Genomic DNA, 19,901 nt, shown 5'->3' with positions numbered 1-19,901 from the left:
TGTTCATTAAAAAGTAATGAGCTCACTTCAGTTATATTTTAGACAGTGATCTATTTTGTCTAGTTAGAATATTGCTTTCTGTATCTATGTGGTAGTAACTATTAAGATAGTGCTTCTAATGTGTAAACTTCATGTTGGTTATTGAAAAAGAAAAATTAATTTAATTTTATTAATTAAATAAAAATATTAATTTTATTTTTAATTTATACAGATTTAAAAATAAATTAAATTAAAGTTCAATTATTTATGTTCACACCAGTTTAACTATGCTTGTTTTGTTAGGAAAATGTTTTGTCAGTTCATGGCCATTGGAAGAGAACTTAATAAAGAATACTGTCTGCTATCTTGTTATTAATGATAGAAAAAAAAGATGGATGTTATAAATTTTGAGAAAGTTAAATATTTGTTTACGTAATTTATATTTTTATCATGTAAAATCATAAGTAAGGGTCATTTTAATGTATATATTAGTTCTATTTTAAAAATTGAAGAAGGTAGTAAATCAGTTCCTATACAGGAAGGGTTAAATCAGATTTTTCTTTCTTTTTATGTAATAAAAGACATTTTTTTAATTGTGTAATTTTTTTCAGTGGTTAGTTCTATATACGCATTTATATTATTAATTATTTTAACTTTTTATTTATTATTAATTTTTTAATTTTTATTTTGTTGATTTTTTGTTTTTTTTTCTTCTATTTTAGTGGGTGGATGCAAATGCTGATGAGGTAATTACTTCAGCTGTTTAAAAAAAGTCTAAGTTGATTTTTTATTTCATACATAATTTTTTTTTCTATATTCAGTCCTGTGGGCACGGTGAAGGACAGCATGATAACACCTATTTTCTTAATTATCTCAGCCTGATTTTATAAAAGTAAAATTTGTAATTTTTATTTTCAAGTATGTAAAATTTTAAGAGTTAACTATGAGAATTATATTATAATCTTTTACTTTTTTTTTGTTACTATTAATCATTATTAGTTTTCAGCTTGTAAATTTTCGGTATAATTTTTTGTTTTATAAAGTTCATTATTTTTTTTGTTTACAATACTCATTATATAACATCTTTTAAGTTTAATATAAAAATATTATTTTAAAATTATTAGATTGGTTATAATTTTACTATAGGAATATTTTTTAAATCATAATTATTTGTTAGTTAAATTTTTATTGATAATTCTTCATCTGAAAGTTTTCTAAGGCTAAATTATTCCACTATATAATATACAGATTAAAACTAATTTTTTTTTTTTTACGTGGAATGCACTGTATAATTAACTATAAGCATGTTAATTTTATTACATACTTACGTATTATAATAATTTAGAAATTCATTGGATTTTGTAAATTTTAAAATTTGGTTTTATAATGTAATTTTAAAGTAGATCGTAGACTTTTTTTTAATATGATTTAGATTAAATTTTCTGGTATTGCATGGTAATTCACCACAATCCTACTGGTAATTAAAGTGCATGAACTTATAAATAATGTGCATGTGTTACAAAAGTAGATTTATGCACATATTCAGTTCAGTTATTTTTTTAAATTTTTTTATTAATTTAAATTTATAATCATAGGTAATTAGATTATTAAAAATAATTTTTGAGCCAATACATATATATTTTAAAAATAAAATTTATGTGTATGGTTATGTTCAGTTATATCCAAGTAGAGATAAATTATTAAAACACATTGTGCCTGTTTGCCACTCGATATGATAATTTAAATATGTCTCAATGGATGTTGGAAGTGTGTTGTGTGCGGTATAGTCGTCGCAGACAGAACCAGACCATTGGGTCATTTTGTGTCGTGTTCAGTGGTAGAACAGGCAGCAGACACTGTGTTGTTAAATATCTGGCCCTAATGGCTGGTTTTGTCTGTGCAGTGGGTAGCAGAAGGATCTCCAACTCACAGTTCAACACCTGTCAAAATCGATGCTGCATTACAATTTGTTCCGAAGAATACAAATCCTAAAGAATTCAAGAAACTACAGCAACAGGTTGGTACTATATATATTATTTTACCAAAATTAATCTTTTTAAGATTCATGTTCTGTAAATTATATTTTAAATTCTATAATATAAACCACCTGGTACAGAATATTGAGATAGACATGTCTTACATTAATTTTATCATTTTCACAGGATCCCACATCCTCAGTCATGATTAACTAATTTAATTAAACTACATAGTAAAAATGACAAATAAATTATGTACATAATGTAATGTTTGTTACATTACTGTAATTTGTTAAATTACGTTTTAAGTAATTTTGATAAAATTAAAGTAATATATGTCTTATCTCAATATTCTGTACTAGATAGTTTATGTAGAATTTAAAAGGTATATAAAATTAAATTTACATCAGTATAGTTGTATAAAAGTTATTATAGAATGATTAAAACTCTTACAAGACAAGGTTTTTTCTAAAAGTAATTATAATGAATTGTTTCCTTATAAACTTCAGTTTTCTAACTCATCTAATGAATATAACTTTGAAGAATATAATTTCAAACTCCTGCTGGTTTGTATATTTACCAAAGCTATTGTCATAATACTGTGTATCTAATGAAAAAAAAATAGATTTTCTATATACTAGGTTGTGCATAATGATAAATTAGAAAATCTGAAAAAAATAAAGTTATTTAGAGATGCTTGTTTTATTCTGATATCTACAGCAAAGTACTAATGAGATTAGATTGTGATTGAGGCTTTTTGTAATATGTAGTTCACAAAGAAGTCAAATTGTACAGAAGTTGTGCAGTTAAATTTTTTCAGTTTTACTACAGTAAGAAAAGAAAAAGGAATTAAATCATATTTTTTTTATGATGTTAATAAATTTTAAAAAGATATTTATAAAGGTAAGTATTTTACAATTATTACCAGACTTAGGTAACTCATGTAGAATTTAGTTGAGATCAGAACAGCAGGTTCACAGTCACTGTATTCACATGATCTGATGATGAAATATTTATATCATTCCAAAATAGATAACATACATTGTATCATATATGTAATTGAGGGGACTCATTTTATATAATAAAATGGACTGGATTTATTTAGAATCCATTTTCTCTTCTCTCCATTTATTAGTTACTAATGAGTGACTTAATTATATCACTTTTGCATGATAACTTATTCTGCATTCTGAAAATTAGTTAACAATTAAAAGAAGATTCTCAACAATTAGAATGGGCCTCAGTTGCATGTCTTAGAAAGTGTCTTATGGGGAGAAGCAAAAAACTGCAGGTTTATATTTATTTACAGTATAGAGGAATAATATGAATGTTGCATTCTGAAGGTGAGTTAACAATTAAAAGAAGACTTTGTTTTTTTCAAACAGAAAGACAGTCATTCTCATTCATACACCTCAAACCTGCAGATAAAGGAGATAATGCAGTTAGCCACTTTCCCATAGTTATTTAACTATATTAGTCACTGTTGTCAATTTATGATTACTTACAAAACTGTTGTTCTAGCTAGCTTTTAAAAGTTTGGCTACTTGTATTCTAAATAGATAATTCATAAGTCAGATAAGTCAGATGAGAAACTTATAAAGTTTTTAGACTTTTATGGAAGTTTACTTTTAAACATTTATTATGGCTGAAGCTTAAAATAATAATGCGTTTAAAATTTTAAACATAAATAAATTTAAAATAATTTAATTATTTTAATAATTTAAATAGTTATTTTATCAATAACTTAAATGATTTTTTAACACTAATAATAAATGTTAACTTAAATAATTATGTGTAAAAAGAAAAGAAGTTGTTAAAGAAAAAGCAGACATATATTAATTTTCTTTTATTTAAGAGCTAAATAACCAGTAAAGTAATAGTTTTTGTGGATTATTTATGATTTTGATTTTCCTAAGTTGATGGTATAGTCACTTTGAATAAAAAAATTTAGAACTTTTTTTTTTCATTTGTTTTTCTTATAATAAACACACGCTCCAAGAAGATTGATGATGATCAAGTCCATTAAGAAACCTAAATTCACTTGACAAAGTGTGTAATACAATTCCAGTCTTTAAATGTATGCAATATTTATGAAGAATTTTTTTTTATAATATAAACAGATAATTTAAACAAAATGGAATGAGATTTAACTTAATATCATCAAATGTCAGAAATATAATCCTTTTGGTAGTGATGTAATTTCATAAAAATAACAAAAACTAAAATTAAGTACATAACCTTTTTATTTTAATGTTTTTCGATTTAAGTGGTTTGTGCTTCCTAATGTTAAGTTTTTACAAACAGTTGAGGTTAAAGAATAATTGTCAATATATTTAGACTTGTGAAAATAAATGTCACCATTTCCTTTACAGTCTTATGAGGACATTTGTATTTTAAAAGGAAGCAGAGAGTTAATTTTAAGTATAGTCAGATTGTTGTTGATATTTAATACTATTAACCCTTGTACTACTAAAGTGTTTTATGATTTGTCACGGTCCAGAAATGAAATTTATTGAATGGTTAAAGTAATTGTGTTAAAAGGCTTTTTGTATCTGTTAAAAGTGCAGCCTATACTATAAAAAAGGAAATATATTGATATCCATCTGACATTCATCCATTACTTTCAATTATTGCAATAAAGTTATTGTGAGTAAAAAAACTTTTCATTGAAGTTATCTTATAAAATATTACATAGAAAAAGTTAAATTTTTAGATATTAAAGTTTTTTTTTGTTTTTTATGAATTACAGTAAGGTACAACTATTCAGACTATACATATTGAATTTACTAAGCATTTGGCACCGTTGTATTAATGCAATTGTATAAATTAAAGTTCCATTTACCTACAATTTTCAAAATATATTTCCAAGTACTTTTGGAGTGTTACTCCATCATCAGGGATTTCTTATAAGATGTTAATTCAAAATTAAAATGTATAATTATTTAAATTAAAAATTGTTACATTCATAATAGTTGGTCATCAAGAAATAAAAATAATTTATTCGTCAATAAGACTGTAACATCATGTGTAAGATTTTTATGACTATTATCATATAGATTTTTATGACTATTATGAGATAATTGTAAAACTCTTATGGACATGTAGTCACAGTCTTATTGACTTATAAATTATTTTTATTTCTTGATGATCAAATATTATGAATGAAACAATTTTTAGATTTGAATTTTGAATTTACATCTTATAAGAAATCCCTGATGATGGAGTAACAGCTCCAAAAGTACTTAGAAATATATTTTGAAAATTGTTGGTTAGTGAAACTTTAATTTATACAATTATTACATATTTTTGTGCTATGATGTGAGTTTATCTAAAGTAAATTACCATTTATTCTTCTCTAATATTCAGCTGAGATGTCAACTATTTTAAAGGAAATTCTACTTTCCTTCACAACCAGTTTTCTATCCCATTAAAAAATATCAAACGATGTAGTATATGCTAAGAAAGAAAAATTGTAATTATTTCTTTCTGTAAGATCAAGGTCCTTTACTTCATGTCTATATTGTTTTTTGAGATTGTATTAGATCAAACAATCTGAGCCCTAAGAGATATTTTTGGAACGATGTTATTAACTAAACACCATTCACCAAAGAATTCAATATAACAGTAACACAAAATGTAAGTTGAAGTACTATAAAGTTATAATTACAAATAAAACAATAAACTTGAATTTGTAAATTGTGAAATAAAACAAAGATTAATACCAGTTCAAGCTAAAAATAAAGGAGAAGAATAAAATGATTTTTCCTGTTTTCGTTGGTTTTACTGAAAAGCTTATTTATTAAATAGAAAACATTTTTGAAATCTATGCAAGAATTTTTTTAGAATGTTTTTAGGAACTTTTTGTATCAAATAATGATTCAAAAACTGCCTTTAAACATTTTCTATTTGATTTACTTATTCAGTAAACTAATCGTAACTAATTCATGCTCTTTTAACAGTTTTGTGTACTTTCTTTAAAGTTAATTTGGTTTTTTAAATGTTTGAAGACAGCTTTGATGATGGAGCATAAAGTATTTACTGATAACTGTACTTTTATTTTTGTTATTAATCTTTAATCGGATTAATTTTTAAACGCTTATGTTAACAGATAAAGGAAAATAGACGTGCTGATAAGATAACCTCAGGGCCTCAGTCACATATCTTAGAAGGTGTCTCATGGGAAGAAGCAAAAAAACTACAGGTTTTTATATATATTTACTTTCTTTTTTTTTTGGTTGTACCAATTATATTCTTCTTACCGATGTTGATTTTTCTTTTAAATGTCAAAATATTATATTGGACATAATAAATTAAATTTTTATCATACAGGGTGATTTTTTAGTCCTGTTACCCAATTGTTAACGTCTGGTAATTTTTTTCTAAGAAAGGGAAATTTTGTTTTGTGACACAAAGTTGGTAGCGCTACTCAACCAGTATAGATACGGTAGTGTGAGTTGATTCTCCTTGAGAGCTGTGTAAATTTTTGTGCCGTTTCCGGTTGTGTTACGAACAGAATGTCTTTTACCATAAACGAGTTTTCATTCTTGAACAATATTTTGCTACGAAATCGTATGCGAGTGTAAAAAAATCATTTCAAATTAAATTTATTGGTGTTCCTCCACCAGAAAAAATGTCAATTTCTAGTCTAGCAAACCGATTTTGAGAAACAGGTAGTGTTTGCGACAAAAAACGTAACTATGAGGTCTTTTGTAATTCCCAAAACACAATTAAAAATCTTTTAACTTAAGCCAAATTAGAAGCAGTTCATTTTTAATGAGAAAAACTAATTAAAATCAAGTTAAAAGAATAAAATAAGTGAGCTGCTAATTATTTCACTGTGTTGAATGTATTTATTTTTTTTTGTGTCTCAGGATGCAAATATCAGCCAAACTGGAGACCAGGTAATTCTGGTTGGTGCTGCTTCGAAGGGTATTATACAGCGTGGATTCCAGCACAATGCTACAGTGTACAAAGCACCTTATGCAAAGAATCCGTTTGACACAGTTACTGACCAAGATTTGGAAGATTATAAGAAGGTTGTTACACGCAAACAGAAAGGCGAATCATCTTGTAAGTAACATAAATCTTTTTTCTTAATCCTTAAAAAGTGATTAATTTATTCCCGAATCATTGCAATTGGATGAAAAAAGTTGTAATTACCTTCTCATCAGTTTTCATAAAAAAAATACAATATATTTACAAGGTTGAATTTGAATTATGCAATATGTAAAAACCTACGATTAAGTTTTTAATATGAAAAAAACTTGAATTATGCAATATGTAAAAACCTATGATTAAGTTTTTAATATGATAACAACTTTTGATTAATTTTCTTTCATTTTTGTATGGTACTGTAAATGTGGTTATGTCTTTTCTTATAGATCGGGTAGGGATTATTTTCTTTTAATGGTTCTACCTATTTATTAGATATGCTTACATTAACTCAAACAAAGCAATACGATGTGCTTCAAATAAAACCTTAAAGAAAAGACACATTTCATTCCTGCATTTTTTTTTTAATGTATATAACTAATAAACCAAGTTATGTCATTTCAGTAAGACCAGAAGTTATTTTATCCACATATAGAAAATTATTTCTTTTCTGAAGAAAATCATCAGTTTTACTGGTAACAATTGAAAAAAACTGGATCAGCATTCTACATGAAAATTACTCTGCAAGCAATTGGTTAACAAGTGGTTACAAAAGGTTGAATTTCTTTCGTAACTCACAATCTGGTAGTTTTTTTATGATTAATTAATTTCATAAGCTCAAAGTTTTGCTTGGGAATACGGAATGAAAAGTGTCATTCTGATGAGATTTGACCCGGGACTTTGGATGGAAGGCTGAGATGCTACCACTCTCATCGCAAAGTTTGATGGAGTATATTGATTTTTATATACCTTTTATATTAAATTTTTTTTTTTTTAGATTCTAAAGAAAATTGTCAAGTTGTTCTTGAATTTAAATTAATGAATTTATAAATTTATGTTGTTCATCTAATTTATTAAATATTAATATGATTTGGTATTTAATGTTTTTCCTAGGATATGCAGTTTGATTATTATTAGTAGAATTCATATATTGTTTGATATGTTTTGTTGTGTCGATGAAATATAAGATTTATTTCTATATAAAAGAAAACAACTTTTATTGGCATGAAATTCAGTACGTATCAGGATATAGATTTAGATGCAACAAAATTATTCAGATGAAATCTGTGTCCTGAAATTTCAGCCAACATCTTGGAAGGTTTAATAACTGGTTTTTCTGTAAAACTAGATAATTGTGAACTATTAAAAAGTTTATTTTGAGAACAAAAGCATTGAGCTTAGGTAAACATTTTTTGTTCCTTTTGTACCATCACAAAAACTCTTGTATGATTTTTTTCTTTAAGGTAAAACAGAAAACAATACTATAATGTTCTACTCATAACTGTGCATTTAAAAAAATCTAAGTAGATTTCACTTGCCGGCCTCTGTGGCGTGTATGGTAGCTTCTTGGCCTTTCATCCGGAGGTTTTGGGTTCGAATCCTGGTCACATATGGTATTTTCACGCACACTACAATTCATTCATCTTCATCCTCTGAAGAATGCCTAGTGGTGGATTTGGAGGTTAAAAAAAAGTAGATTTCACTTACCACACATCTCAGGGATGTTCGACCTGAGACTACAAGACCACTTCATTTACATTCATACAGATCATCCTCATTCATCCGAAGTAATTAATATCTTACGATGGTTCCAGAGGCTAAACAGAAAAAAGAGAGAAAGTAAAATCTAAAACTAGATATATATTTTATTTATCAGGCATACATTATATGTAATTAGAGGAGAAGGTTCTAATGGCAAATGTAAATATAAGAGGATTAGTCAAAAAATTACATGAAATTTAAAAAAAAAAATTTTATTTGTACATAAATGAAATATGAGGTCTATAACTAAAGTAATGAGACTAGTTTTTTTTGGCAGCCAAACTGGCAACACTGTAAAGTTACTAGTAAAACTATGGTTATATGAATAGCTGATTTATATTACGTATTAATATTTTTAGTTTTTTGTTGTGTTACAAAAATGAGTGATACTAATTATGAGCAACATTGTGCAATCAAATTTTGTGTTAAACTTGGTGATAATTCTACTGAAACTTTTTCAAAATTGAAAAGGGCATAGGCAGATGACACTCTGTTATGAGCCATGTTTTTAGGTGGTTTAAAGCATTTTCAGATGGCTAGGAATCAGTTGTGGACGATCCACGCTCTGGAAGACCGTTAACATCAAAAAGTGACAACAATATTGAGCGAATCGATATGGTATGACTGGTGATTAATTGTCAGAATGATTGCAGAACAATTGAATTTGAACCGTACCACAGTCTATCAAATTTTGACAAATGAATTGGACATCCAAAAAGTTTGTGCAAAATTGTTCCCAAAAAACCTCACTGTTGAACAGAAAAACAATAGGGTGAAAGTGTGCTGCGATCTAGGGTGAATTGAAACTGACCCTGATATTCTAAAAAAAATTTATTACTGTTGATGAATCTTGGATATTTGAGTACAATCCAGAAACAAAACGCCAGAGCAAGGAGTCGCATACTTCAAACTCATGCAGGGTTTTTGGGAACCCACGTTCCAAAAAAGCAAAAATGGAGCAAATCAAAACCATGCTAAAATGTTTCTTTGATAGTAATGGCACTGTCCATAAGGAGTTTTTGCCTACAGGACAGACAATCAATCAATATGTTTACCGAGAAATTCTTGAAAGACTGTGGAAAAGAGTTGCCCGCGTGAGACCAGCCATCAAAGACAACCGGATGCTGCATCATGACAATGTACCATGTCACACTGCACTCTCAATTAATGAGTTTTTGGAAAAAGAAAAACATTCCTGTAGTTCCTCAACCACCTTATTCACCTGACTTGAGTCCCTGCGACTTATTCCTGTTGCCGACTTTAAAAAAATACTTCGAAGGACACCATTTTGGAACAGTAGAAAATAAAAAAAAGTTACCAATCTTCTGAAGGATATTTCGGTTTCTGAGTTCCAGCACTGCTATGAAGAGTGGGAAAACCGTTTGAAGTGTTGCATGGCTTCCCAAGGGAACTATTTCAAAGGTGTTAAGAGTCCATGTATAATTGGATTGTAAATAAAAAGTTTTTCTGAGCCAGTCTCTTTACTTTATTTTTAGACCTTGTATGCTTACTTTTCTTCGTAATCCTTCATATTTCGATGAATTTGTCCACTTCTGAATCCCTTCCTGGATGAAATTTTCAATTTGGTGTGTATTAGATACTGTGCTTCCACGAACTTTTTATCAGAAATAAAATTATTTCCTTCAGCTCTTTTTCCAGCAGGCCAAAAATATGAAAATCACTTTGAGCTTAAAAGAAAGCTCAAAGCCCACCCTCAGTTCTCATTGGGTCAGAACTGAGGATGAGGGTTGTCCAGCGACTCAAATCCAAGTTCTTGAAGGGAAAGGAATTTTTAGTTTGCCATTTGAGGTAGAGTGTTATCCTGAAGTAAGATCATAATCTTTAGAAAGAATGTCTTTTGGCTTCATTGATCATTGTAGCTCATAATAGTTTTCATAATACATTATTTAACATTCAGCTGGAAAGTTAAAAAGTAAACCTTCCATATCCCAGAATATCATCGACTTTCCTGCAGGTAAGCAATTTGAGTTTTCTTGAGAATTGTTATGAGAAAAGTTTTCAGATTAATCTTTGTCGTTTATTCTTGAGTTTAAAGTGATGAATTTGTGTTTGTCATGTTTTTTATTTGCTTCAAAAATGAGTCTTATTCATCTTTATGTTTCAAAAACTTATGAGAAAATTACAAACAATTCTCTTTGTGAATGTCTGTAGGTCAAAAGAACCTGGTTAGCACAGAATTTTCAAAAGTAAAGAATCATGAACAATTGAAAATCTTGTGCTACTGGTTTGTATTCAACTTACTCATTGATTAAGTTAATCATTAACTCATTGTCTTAATTCATTGATTATTGTAAAACATTTGTTTAACCGTTTTGATATTGTCAATATTCTGTGAAGTAGAATTTTTTGTTGTTCATCACAAAGAAAAATCCAACATTTTTTTTAAAGCAATCCATATAAAGATCTCTCTTTCGATCAAACAACTCTTTCTGATTTTCTGCTAATTAAAAAAGGTTTGTGGTGTGTCATCCCTAATGAATTGAAAAAACATCACTGCTCACATTTCTTCCTTGGTTTGATTAGACAAAGAAACACTTAATCCATATGGACTATACGACCACAAGCAGCTAAAAATGAAGCAATATTTCAAATGATAAAATGATATGAGGTGATTTATAGTAGAGAAATTGTGATTGCAACAGAAATAAAAAAACTTGTTTTTTTTAATTATTTTATTAAGTCCCATGTGTATATAATCAAAATGTGTGTCTTATTCCAGTAATTATTTAATAGGTGAAGTGAATGAAAGGTAGTTGTTGCAAATACTAGTTTATTCTTAAGTAACTAAGTTTCATGTAAATTTAAAAAAATAGATCTAAGCTTAGTATCCACTTATTTTTACCAGATTTCTAGTAACTATTAAAAAGCAAAGTGAATAAATATAACTTACTGATTTTAATTTCAGTAACAACTAGATTTTTTAAGTATCACAGAAGGCATGCTTGTGTTTTCATTAGTACCACCCATGGCGATGTTTTTTTAATATATGTAATAGGAAAGTGTATGGCAAACAAAGGAAACTAGATTCTCTCTACTAACTAGCAGTTAGTAGAGAATAACAATTTTTTTAAACAAGTGAGTTTTTGCCAGATAAGAATGAAACTTGTGGTGGTTCTCTTTTATCCAAGTGGCTGATAAACTTCCTAGGACTTTACTGAACACCAGATTTTATCTGCTGTAATGTCGATTATCTTCTTTACAGCAAATTTCATGTTTTATTTACCATTTTTAACTGCATAATTGTTATTGGTTTACCACAATTGTTTGAATAAAAATCCGTAATTATTTCATAGACTTGTTTCTTTGATGATATTTCTCCTGGCAACTTTTTCAAATACTATTTTATTTTCCAGTAATTTAATCAAACCCCTCTCTGCCCTATATGTACTACCTCTTCTCTGATGAGGATGTCATCTTCAAATAATTGTAAAATATCAACCTGTGACACTCTTGTACCAAAAGGTGACTAATGATAAATGATGAGGTGACAAATGATATGAAGTTTAAGATTATTTCATATCAATTAGCAACCAAATAAAAGTTCAGTGATCACATGTGTGGTCATGTTTTATTGAAGATTAACAACCACATAGATATAAAGCAAACTATTTACTAAGTATAGTTGTTATTTAAGATTTTTAAAGATGATACTAAATTGGACTAGTAATTAGTATATAACCCACCAGGTTGGTCTAGTGGTGAACGTGTCTTCCCAAATCAGCTGATTTGGATACCGGTGTTCTTTGGTGGTTGGGTTTAAATTAACCATACATATCAGGAATGGTCTAACTGAGACTGCAGACTACACTTCATTTACACTCATACATATCATCCTCATTCATCCTCTGAAGTAATACCCGAACGGTAATTCCCAGAGGCTAAACAGGAAAAGAGAGTAACTAGTATATAGTAGTAATAGCATTGTTTTATTCACCTCATTTTGACCAATTGCTGAACTATTTAATAGGAACTTACACTAGTTACTAATGTTTTATTCACTTACTGAATGTAGCAAGTATTTTTTTTTAATTTTCTTGTAGGAAGATATTCGTAATAATAATAACAAATATTTTTATTTGTTGTTATTATAATAACTAACAAATATTTTTATTTGTTATTATTGTTATAATAAATGATTATTATTTGTCATAATATATGATTATTATTTATCAGTGTAACTTGATAATCATTGAAATTAAAATGAGCACTTAAATTTTTTTTTAGTATTTAAAATTTTTATAAAAATATGAAAAATTGCAGGTACTGCAATCAGTTATTTACAAATATGAAGTAATTTTTACTTTTGTCAAGTGTTATAACTTCAGAAGGGAAAGTATTGCATTTGGGCATATGCGGTTTTCATTGGATCTTGGCATTTTGAACCCAAGGAACTGAAAAATTGGATGGAAATTTTCTGAATGTTTTTGTGTATGTTCGGTGTCGCCCTCTAAATCACCTTATATCTCCAGAACTACTAGACTGATTTTGACGAAACATGGTCATTACTTCTATATATGGAGCATTGATGCCGTTAAATTTCAACTTTAAAGGTCAAGGGGATGAGGCTGTAGAGCAAGGTCATCCTCAGTATCTTGAGATTGCGCTTAATTAAGGTCTTATTTTTCTTAGGCACATTCGTTAACAATTGAATTATTATTCTTTTTGCAAAATCGCACCCCCACTCCAAAAAATGTTTAAATAAACTAGTGGGTATACTGCGTCAATAGTGTATCCCCTTTCATCACAAGGAGTGCTAGTGTAGCACTGATGTATAGCTGCTGTAGTTGTCGCTATGTTGTGATGTTACAGGTGAATGGTAGAATTAAGTAAATGAGAAATATTTAAAATGGCCACTAGTTCCGCCACACCCATGTGAATGAAATACAACATGCACATGCACTTTAGTTTGAATCATTGAACTAAACAAAAAAATATATTTAAATAAGATGATAAATACTTTTAATTAAGTTATGTGTGTATAAGCCGTGCATCAGAAAAAAGCCAGAAAGTCCTATTACTGTGTCAGCTTTTTTTTCTTCATAATTTTGTTTTTAGTTAAAATTTTGCTGGATGATTTCATATTTAATAAACTATCAAAGAGTTGAGTGTAGCTGCCAAAAGAAACTAATTTGAAGGCAATACACTAAGAAAAAATGTTTTCTTGTAGGTGTTTGAAAAATAAACTTTTTTACAAACTCTGGGAATTTTTTTGAACTTGTCTTCTATTGAATTGCTGTTGAAATATTTAAAAAAAATGTTGAATGTTATTGCAAAAGGCAAAATATATGTGCTTAAGATATTTTTGAATATCATTCTTACGGTTGAAAACCTTGTAAATGTTACATTTTTTATATTTTTTCATGTTTCAATTGTTCTAGACGAAGAGGACCAGAGCGAGTCTGAAGCTTTATCATCATCTGCTGCATTACCACCCACAGGTATCAAGTCACCAGCTAGTGAAACTGAGGAAGAAAGCAGAGATGGTATACTGCAATTAATTTGTTTTATGTCATTTTTATTTTTGTTAATTTACAATTTTCATTTTTACTTTCTTTATTTTAACTCACGATGTTTTTTTTCAATTTTTTTTTCATGTTTGCCCTCAAATCTCGCATCCTTAATGTAACATACTAACTGACATTGCCGATTGATGAAATTTTGCACAGTTACTAAGATTGGGTGACAGTACAATATTTCACCATTACTTTTACAAACATCCCCCCCATATGGGAGGTAAATTTCTAAAATGTATATAAGTGACAAGAAAAGTTTGTTAATTTACATTTGTATTTCAGTAATCAAAAACTTTTTTATTTTGTTATTTTGTATAATAAATGTTTGATTGAAAATAAGTTTGATATTTTATAAATGTATTAGAAATTTCAGTATATGATGTTATCTTTTGAAATCCAAATTAACCTATAATTAAAATCGTGCAGTGTATGATAATTTGTTTAAAGTATGACTAAAAATATAAAGCAAGATTTAAATTTTTTTTTTAAATCTTTGTAATATTAATATTTAGCTATCTGTAAATAAATCCTGACCTTACTTTTTTATATGTAATGATTGTTTTTTATATTAATTTATTTTATTTTTTTGTAAAATTCTCTGATGCGCATAAAATATAATTTTTGTTCACATAATCGATGTTTAGTTTTTTACTAAAAGTTATAAAGTGGGAATTTATTTGTAATTAAGACATTATTCAATGTTCTGATCTTTTCCTGATAATACAGCAACCTTGTAATATTCTCCTCTTTTTATTTTGCTGGACAGAAATTGAAGGTGTTTTGGTTTTATATAATTGAGTAATGCTTTCATTATATTTTATACTTCATTGCTTAAAAGTGTTTTATTTCCTGTAGCAATTGGAAGTTGTCTCACATCCTCTTAAAAAAATTTAATGAAAAGGTAAATGTGTGTTCTTTTGTACTAAGAATGGTTGTAAAACTAAATGGTCCTTCGGTCATAAAACTTTTAAATTTATGTTCAGCTATGCTAAATGCACCCTGTTTATATGTGGGCTATATTAACATCCTATTTATTTTTTTTATGACTTAAGTGTTATAAATAATTTTTATTCACAAATATTTTCTAAAATGCTTAAACATTATTTTTTTCGATACTTTGAATTACAGATTGAACATACTTAAGAAATACTCTTGCATGTGCACCTACACACACACATATATATATTTATTATTTTTTAAATAGTACATGATCAGGTTTTTTGATTATCACAATCATTATTAATTAATAAACCAGCTAGTAAAGTAATAAAGCTATAATGGTAATAATAATGAAACTGAAATCGAAAGATGTCTTTTGATCATTAAATCATCTTTAGTCTTGATTTATAATTATCATTTGCAATATTATTAAAATATTAATATTTTGTTTAAAAAAATTCATCTGATTTTTATACCTAACTTAGCCAACATAACAATTTTTTATCACCTTAATATTATTGCATCAACTCAAATAAACTGTGTTTATTATTTATTTCGGAAAGTTTTCTAAGATCTAGGGCCATTAAATTTGACTGTTTTCAGTATAATGACTTAATACAAAAGTGTTCAAATATATATATTTTTTTTTTATTTATAATGTAGTAAGTTATAAAAAATCAATTGTGTAAAAGATACCTGTGAATCAAAATAGAGATCTCATTTGGTTAGTTTTATTACTGTGTTTGGTGATTATTTTTTCTTTATGAAAATGATTTGCCTTGCATGCACCCTTACAATGAACAGAAAGACCAGGAAGCAGAGATAATAATGCAGTTTACAATACATCAGAAAATGTTTTGAAAACTTTGTTTATTATAATGTACACATTACTTTCTAAAGAGAATAATTTGATGAAATTAATTATAAAGATAGGACAGATTAATCCTACATCATACCTAAAACTTTATAGATGTGTAAACTATATTTATAAATAAATAATTGCATATTAAAAAAAAAAAATTAATTGATTGCTCAGTCACATCATTGTGAAGGGATTTATTGTTATACAGACTCTAGATTATATTTATAGGGTAAATTGAGAAATTTTTCAGGAACTGAAAAAAAAATTGTTTTATTAAACAGGTTTATAGAAATACTGGGGTTTATGTGGTTAATTTTACTATTTATTTATTGAATAAAATGTAGCTTTTAGTGTAGTTTTATTTTGTTTGTATTTTTTTCATATTATTACAGTAACTATTGTGTTATTTTCAGAACCTAGAGTGTTACGGATAGAAACGAAAACAGTGCCACGACCGAGCCAAGCTGAAGTAGTGTTGAGTGACGGTAAGTCACAAAGATATTTTAAGTTCATTTATCTATATTGGTTTATTTTTTAATTGTAACAGTGGATATCAAAAGTAATTATTATTCATAAAAATTATTATCCCACAACCTTTCATTATGCAAATGAAAAGTTAACAGTTTTGTTTTTTTGATAAAAATAATGAATCATTTTTTACTGTTACATATTGTTAACAGTGTAGTTATCAGTATAAAGTGATTATGCTCATTATGTTTACATATGGATGTGTAGTTATTTCAGCTAGTACATCTAGTTCTAATTGAAGATCTTGTGGTAAAAAAGATAAAACTAAATACTTAATATTTTCTTGTACATGGCTTCCTGTAAGTTTGTATTTGTAAGCCTTATTTATTTTACTTTGGTAGTTTTTAGTTAACTTTTTAATGATATTTGAATTATAATTAATTTTTTTTTTATTTTAATTTTATTGAGAATTAATATGACATTCTGGAAGTCTCTGGATATATAGTACTGCATTTGATTCAGGGCTGTAGATATTTGCATCCCTTTTTTGAGAAATGAGTGTATTTGAAGCTTGTTAAATTTCTTGATTCCCAGGTTAGGATGTGTTAGTTAAAAAAGCTAAATACAGAGTGATAGCCAGGAAATGATATCAAGAAGCTGCTAATGTTGAAATAAAATCGATCTTATCACGACTTGGAACTATGTACCTAGCATACAGGAAAGTACTAATCTACTTTCCAAGTTTGATTTACCAGTAAAAACTAAGCTAATTATTTTTAAAAAATAAACAATAGTTCCTTGTGATATCCATTGTGTTAACAGTTAGATATTTTTTCATCTAGTATTAATCATATTAGATTATTAAAACTAATTCTTAGTATTAATACATATAAATGCGAATAGATAAGTTCCTGGTTGTACTTCATGTATGACTATTTTAGGAAAATTTGTAATTTATATGGTACATTTTTAAGTAAATGGATTTTAATTAAAGCAACAACGTCTTAAGATTTATAGGTGAATTAATATTTGTTCATTACAAAGGAAGAATAACATAATGTAATCAGCAATATAAAAGGTAAAGCTTGTATTTTTCATTGCACTTTTTTTTTATATCTGTGTTGTTTATTTAAATCTTTTTTATTTATTATTATTTATTTATGTAAAGAAATTCGTAATTATCTAATGTAATAGTTGATTGATTTTCTTATTATTATTTTGTAGTGCAATAAGTTAATGATAAATATTTGATTTTATCTGAATTTCTTTTCTTTTAATATAATTTTACAGTATTTCTATTGGATATTTAAAACAAAATAATTAAATTAAATTTTTAAAAAAATCTGTAGTATTTTTTTATATAAAGAAATTATCCTTTGTATTATATACATTATAAATAGTGAGAACATTTTACTTTAGATTCATGTAGTTATTATTTTTAGAAACTATTATTCTTCACCTAAGTTGTCATTAGTTTTCAACAACTTTATTTGTTTTTATTAAACATTATTTTTTTAAATTAGTTTTGCTGTTTATTAATGGATTTGTTTAAATTTATCACTTAAAGTGGTTAATATTTTTTTAACAGATTAAACATAAACTGTAGATTTGTTTTAAATTTATTTTTGTATTCATTAGGTATTCTGCAGAACCTTTTATACAAAGGCTAAAATTAAATAAGCTCTGTTAATATATCATTTTAATTTAATATTTGTATTTTTGCTTTAAAATATTTAACAACATATTCATATTGTTTAGTGAAGTATACTTTTGTGTAGGTTTTTTTTTATTTATTTTTATTTTTTCTTTAAATACACACAATTCATTTATTATTTTTCTAAATATTTTTTATGCATGTAGTTGTTGTTTTTGCATGATAAATCACTTGAATGTTGTTATCTGTTAAAAGACGAAAGTGATTTGCCTACTTCACCACTTGAGCGGTCTAATTCTACTCATTTTCCTTCAAAAGGTAAGATTACTTCCTGCACAGCACACAATAAATTTTGCATAAAAATATTTATTTAATAAGATATAAACATGAGTGATAGCATGTTTTACTGTTTTCAGTTAATGTTCATTTAAAATGGTATGTGATGTAATGAACAGTGAGCTATTCTGATACTCTTAACATTATTCAGCTTCTAGCATTATATTAATGAAGATCTAAGTTTATAGAATCACTAATCATATCCTATTTACATAGTTACAAGACAGTCATCTTATTTTGAAGTAGCTGTATTTGAATTTAATATATTTACATCAGTAGGTCTATAGAAATTTATGGTTCTGATGAATGATTATTAATACAGCTGGCTGGCTTGCATTTAGTAAGTACTAAATCTATCAGTTTCTAATATTGAATTAATTTTTAAGTGAAAATCTGTTGATAGGAGAACCGATTTTTATGTGTTGATAGAGCTACTTATTAGCCATATCTTTTTTGACATCTGAAAACGGCTTGTTCATAGCGCTTCTTTGGTGTATTCATACTTCTGATGCAGTATTGAAAATTCAGTAGGTTACTATTGACAGGTTAGCATTTTATAAAATTATAAATTATAAGCAGTTTAACAAATTGAAAAGATCCCTAATTACCATTTACCAATTCAGTTGTAAACTAATTCAATAAATGCTGTGGCTTCCTATCTTTTTATTAGTTAATTAACCACTTGCATAGTATCTTTCAAATACTTGTGCTGAGTCCAGTATAAAACTAGTCACCACTACCTAGACAGATTTTGTTAAGAGATTATAATATTTTTATTGAAATTTTAGTTTATTATGCAATAATAAACTAGTAAAAAGTAATACTTTTTAGATATTAGGCGAATCATTTATTTTGCCTTTATTTTAGAAGTAATTTTTTCTCTGATTTCATTTTATTATTGTGGTATAGATTATCAAAATATAATTGAAATATTTCTGAAAATTTCCCTTTTTTATTGAAATTTGTTGATCTATTGTAAAAAGATTTTTTCTGTCAAATATTTATCTTGTGGATGCGCGTATTAAATTTTGATAAAACTTTTTACAAATATCATTAAACTTTGGCCTAAGTCATTTTTTTATGCACCATTATCAAACGCTTACTAATGTTCTTTAAATTTTTGTGTATAAAAATTAGGAGAGCTATACACATGTTAATCAATAATGAATTTCTGTTAATTTTTTCTTTTATGTTATGAGCAAGAATTTAATGTAACCCAGTTAAAAGAAGTAATAAGGGAATTTTTCCCTTAAGGGGGTTTTTTCTCAATTCTGTAAACCTGTGAAGACTTATATTTCACGTTCCAAACATTTTACAAAGGGTGAAGTTTTTTTAATGCGAGATCTGTTCCCTAGTGAAAGATAAAAATATGTGTTTTGAGTTAATGAATTAACTAGATGTAATGTTTTTGAAAAAAAAACTGTATTTAAATTATTTTTCTGAAATTTTATCAAAAATTG

General features: G+C 27.0%; 1 protein-coding gene across 5 annotated transcripts in view; it reads left to right on the top strand.

Annotated features, from left to right (window-relative positions):
* The window catches only part of hts (adducin 1-like protein hts), a 314,291-nt gene that overhangs the window by 264,608 nt on the left and 29,782 nt on the right, over positions 1 to 19,901 (top strand). For 2 of the 5 annotated variants that reach the window (XM_075367265.1, XM_075367262.1), the window contains exons 12-18: positions 702 to 725; positions 1,883 to 1,996; positions 6,064 to 6,156; positions 6,827 to 7,025; positions 14,048 to 14,152; positions 16,397 to 16,468; positions 18,361 to 18,423. In XM_075367265.1, coding sequence (XP_075223380.1) covers positions 702 to 725; positions 1,883 to 1,996; positions 6,064 to 6,156; positions 6,827 to 7,025; positions 14,048 to 14,152; positions 16,397 to 16,468; positions 18,361 to 18,423 — 670 coding nt within the window. The remainder of the gene's footprint in view (positions 1 to 701; positions 726 to 1,882; positions 1,997 to 6,063; positions 6,157 to 6,826; positions 7,026 to 14,047; positions 14,153 to 16,396; positions 16,469 to 18,360; positions 18,424 to 19,901) is intronic. The other 3 variants (XM_075367264.1, XM_075367266.1, XM_075367267.1) reach the window with 3 other exon arrangements.

The sequence above is a fragment of the Lycorma delicatula genome, chromosome 5, assembly GCF_047948215.1.
Source record: "Lycorma delicatula isolate Av1 chromosome 5, ASM4794821v1, whole genome shotgun sequence".
NCBI classification, from domain to species: Eukaryota; Metazoa; Arthropoda; class Insecta; order Hemiptera; family Fulgoridae; genus Lycorma; species Lycorma delicatula.
The sequence above is the reverse complement of the archived record's forward strand: the minus strand, read 5'-3'. Positions and strand labels throughout refer to the sequence as shown.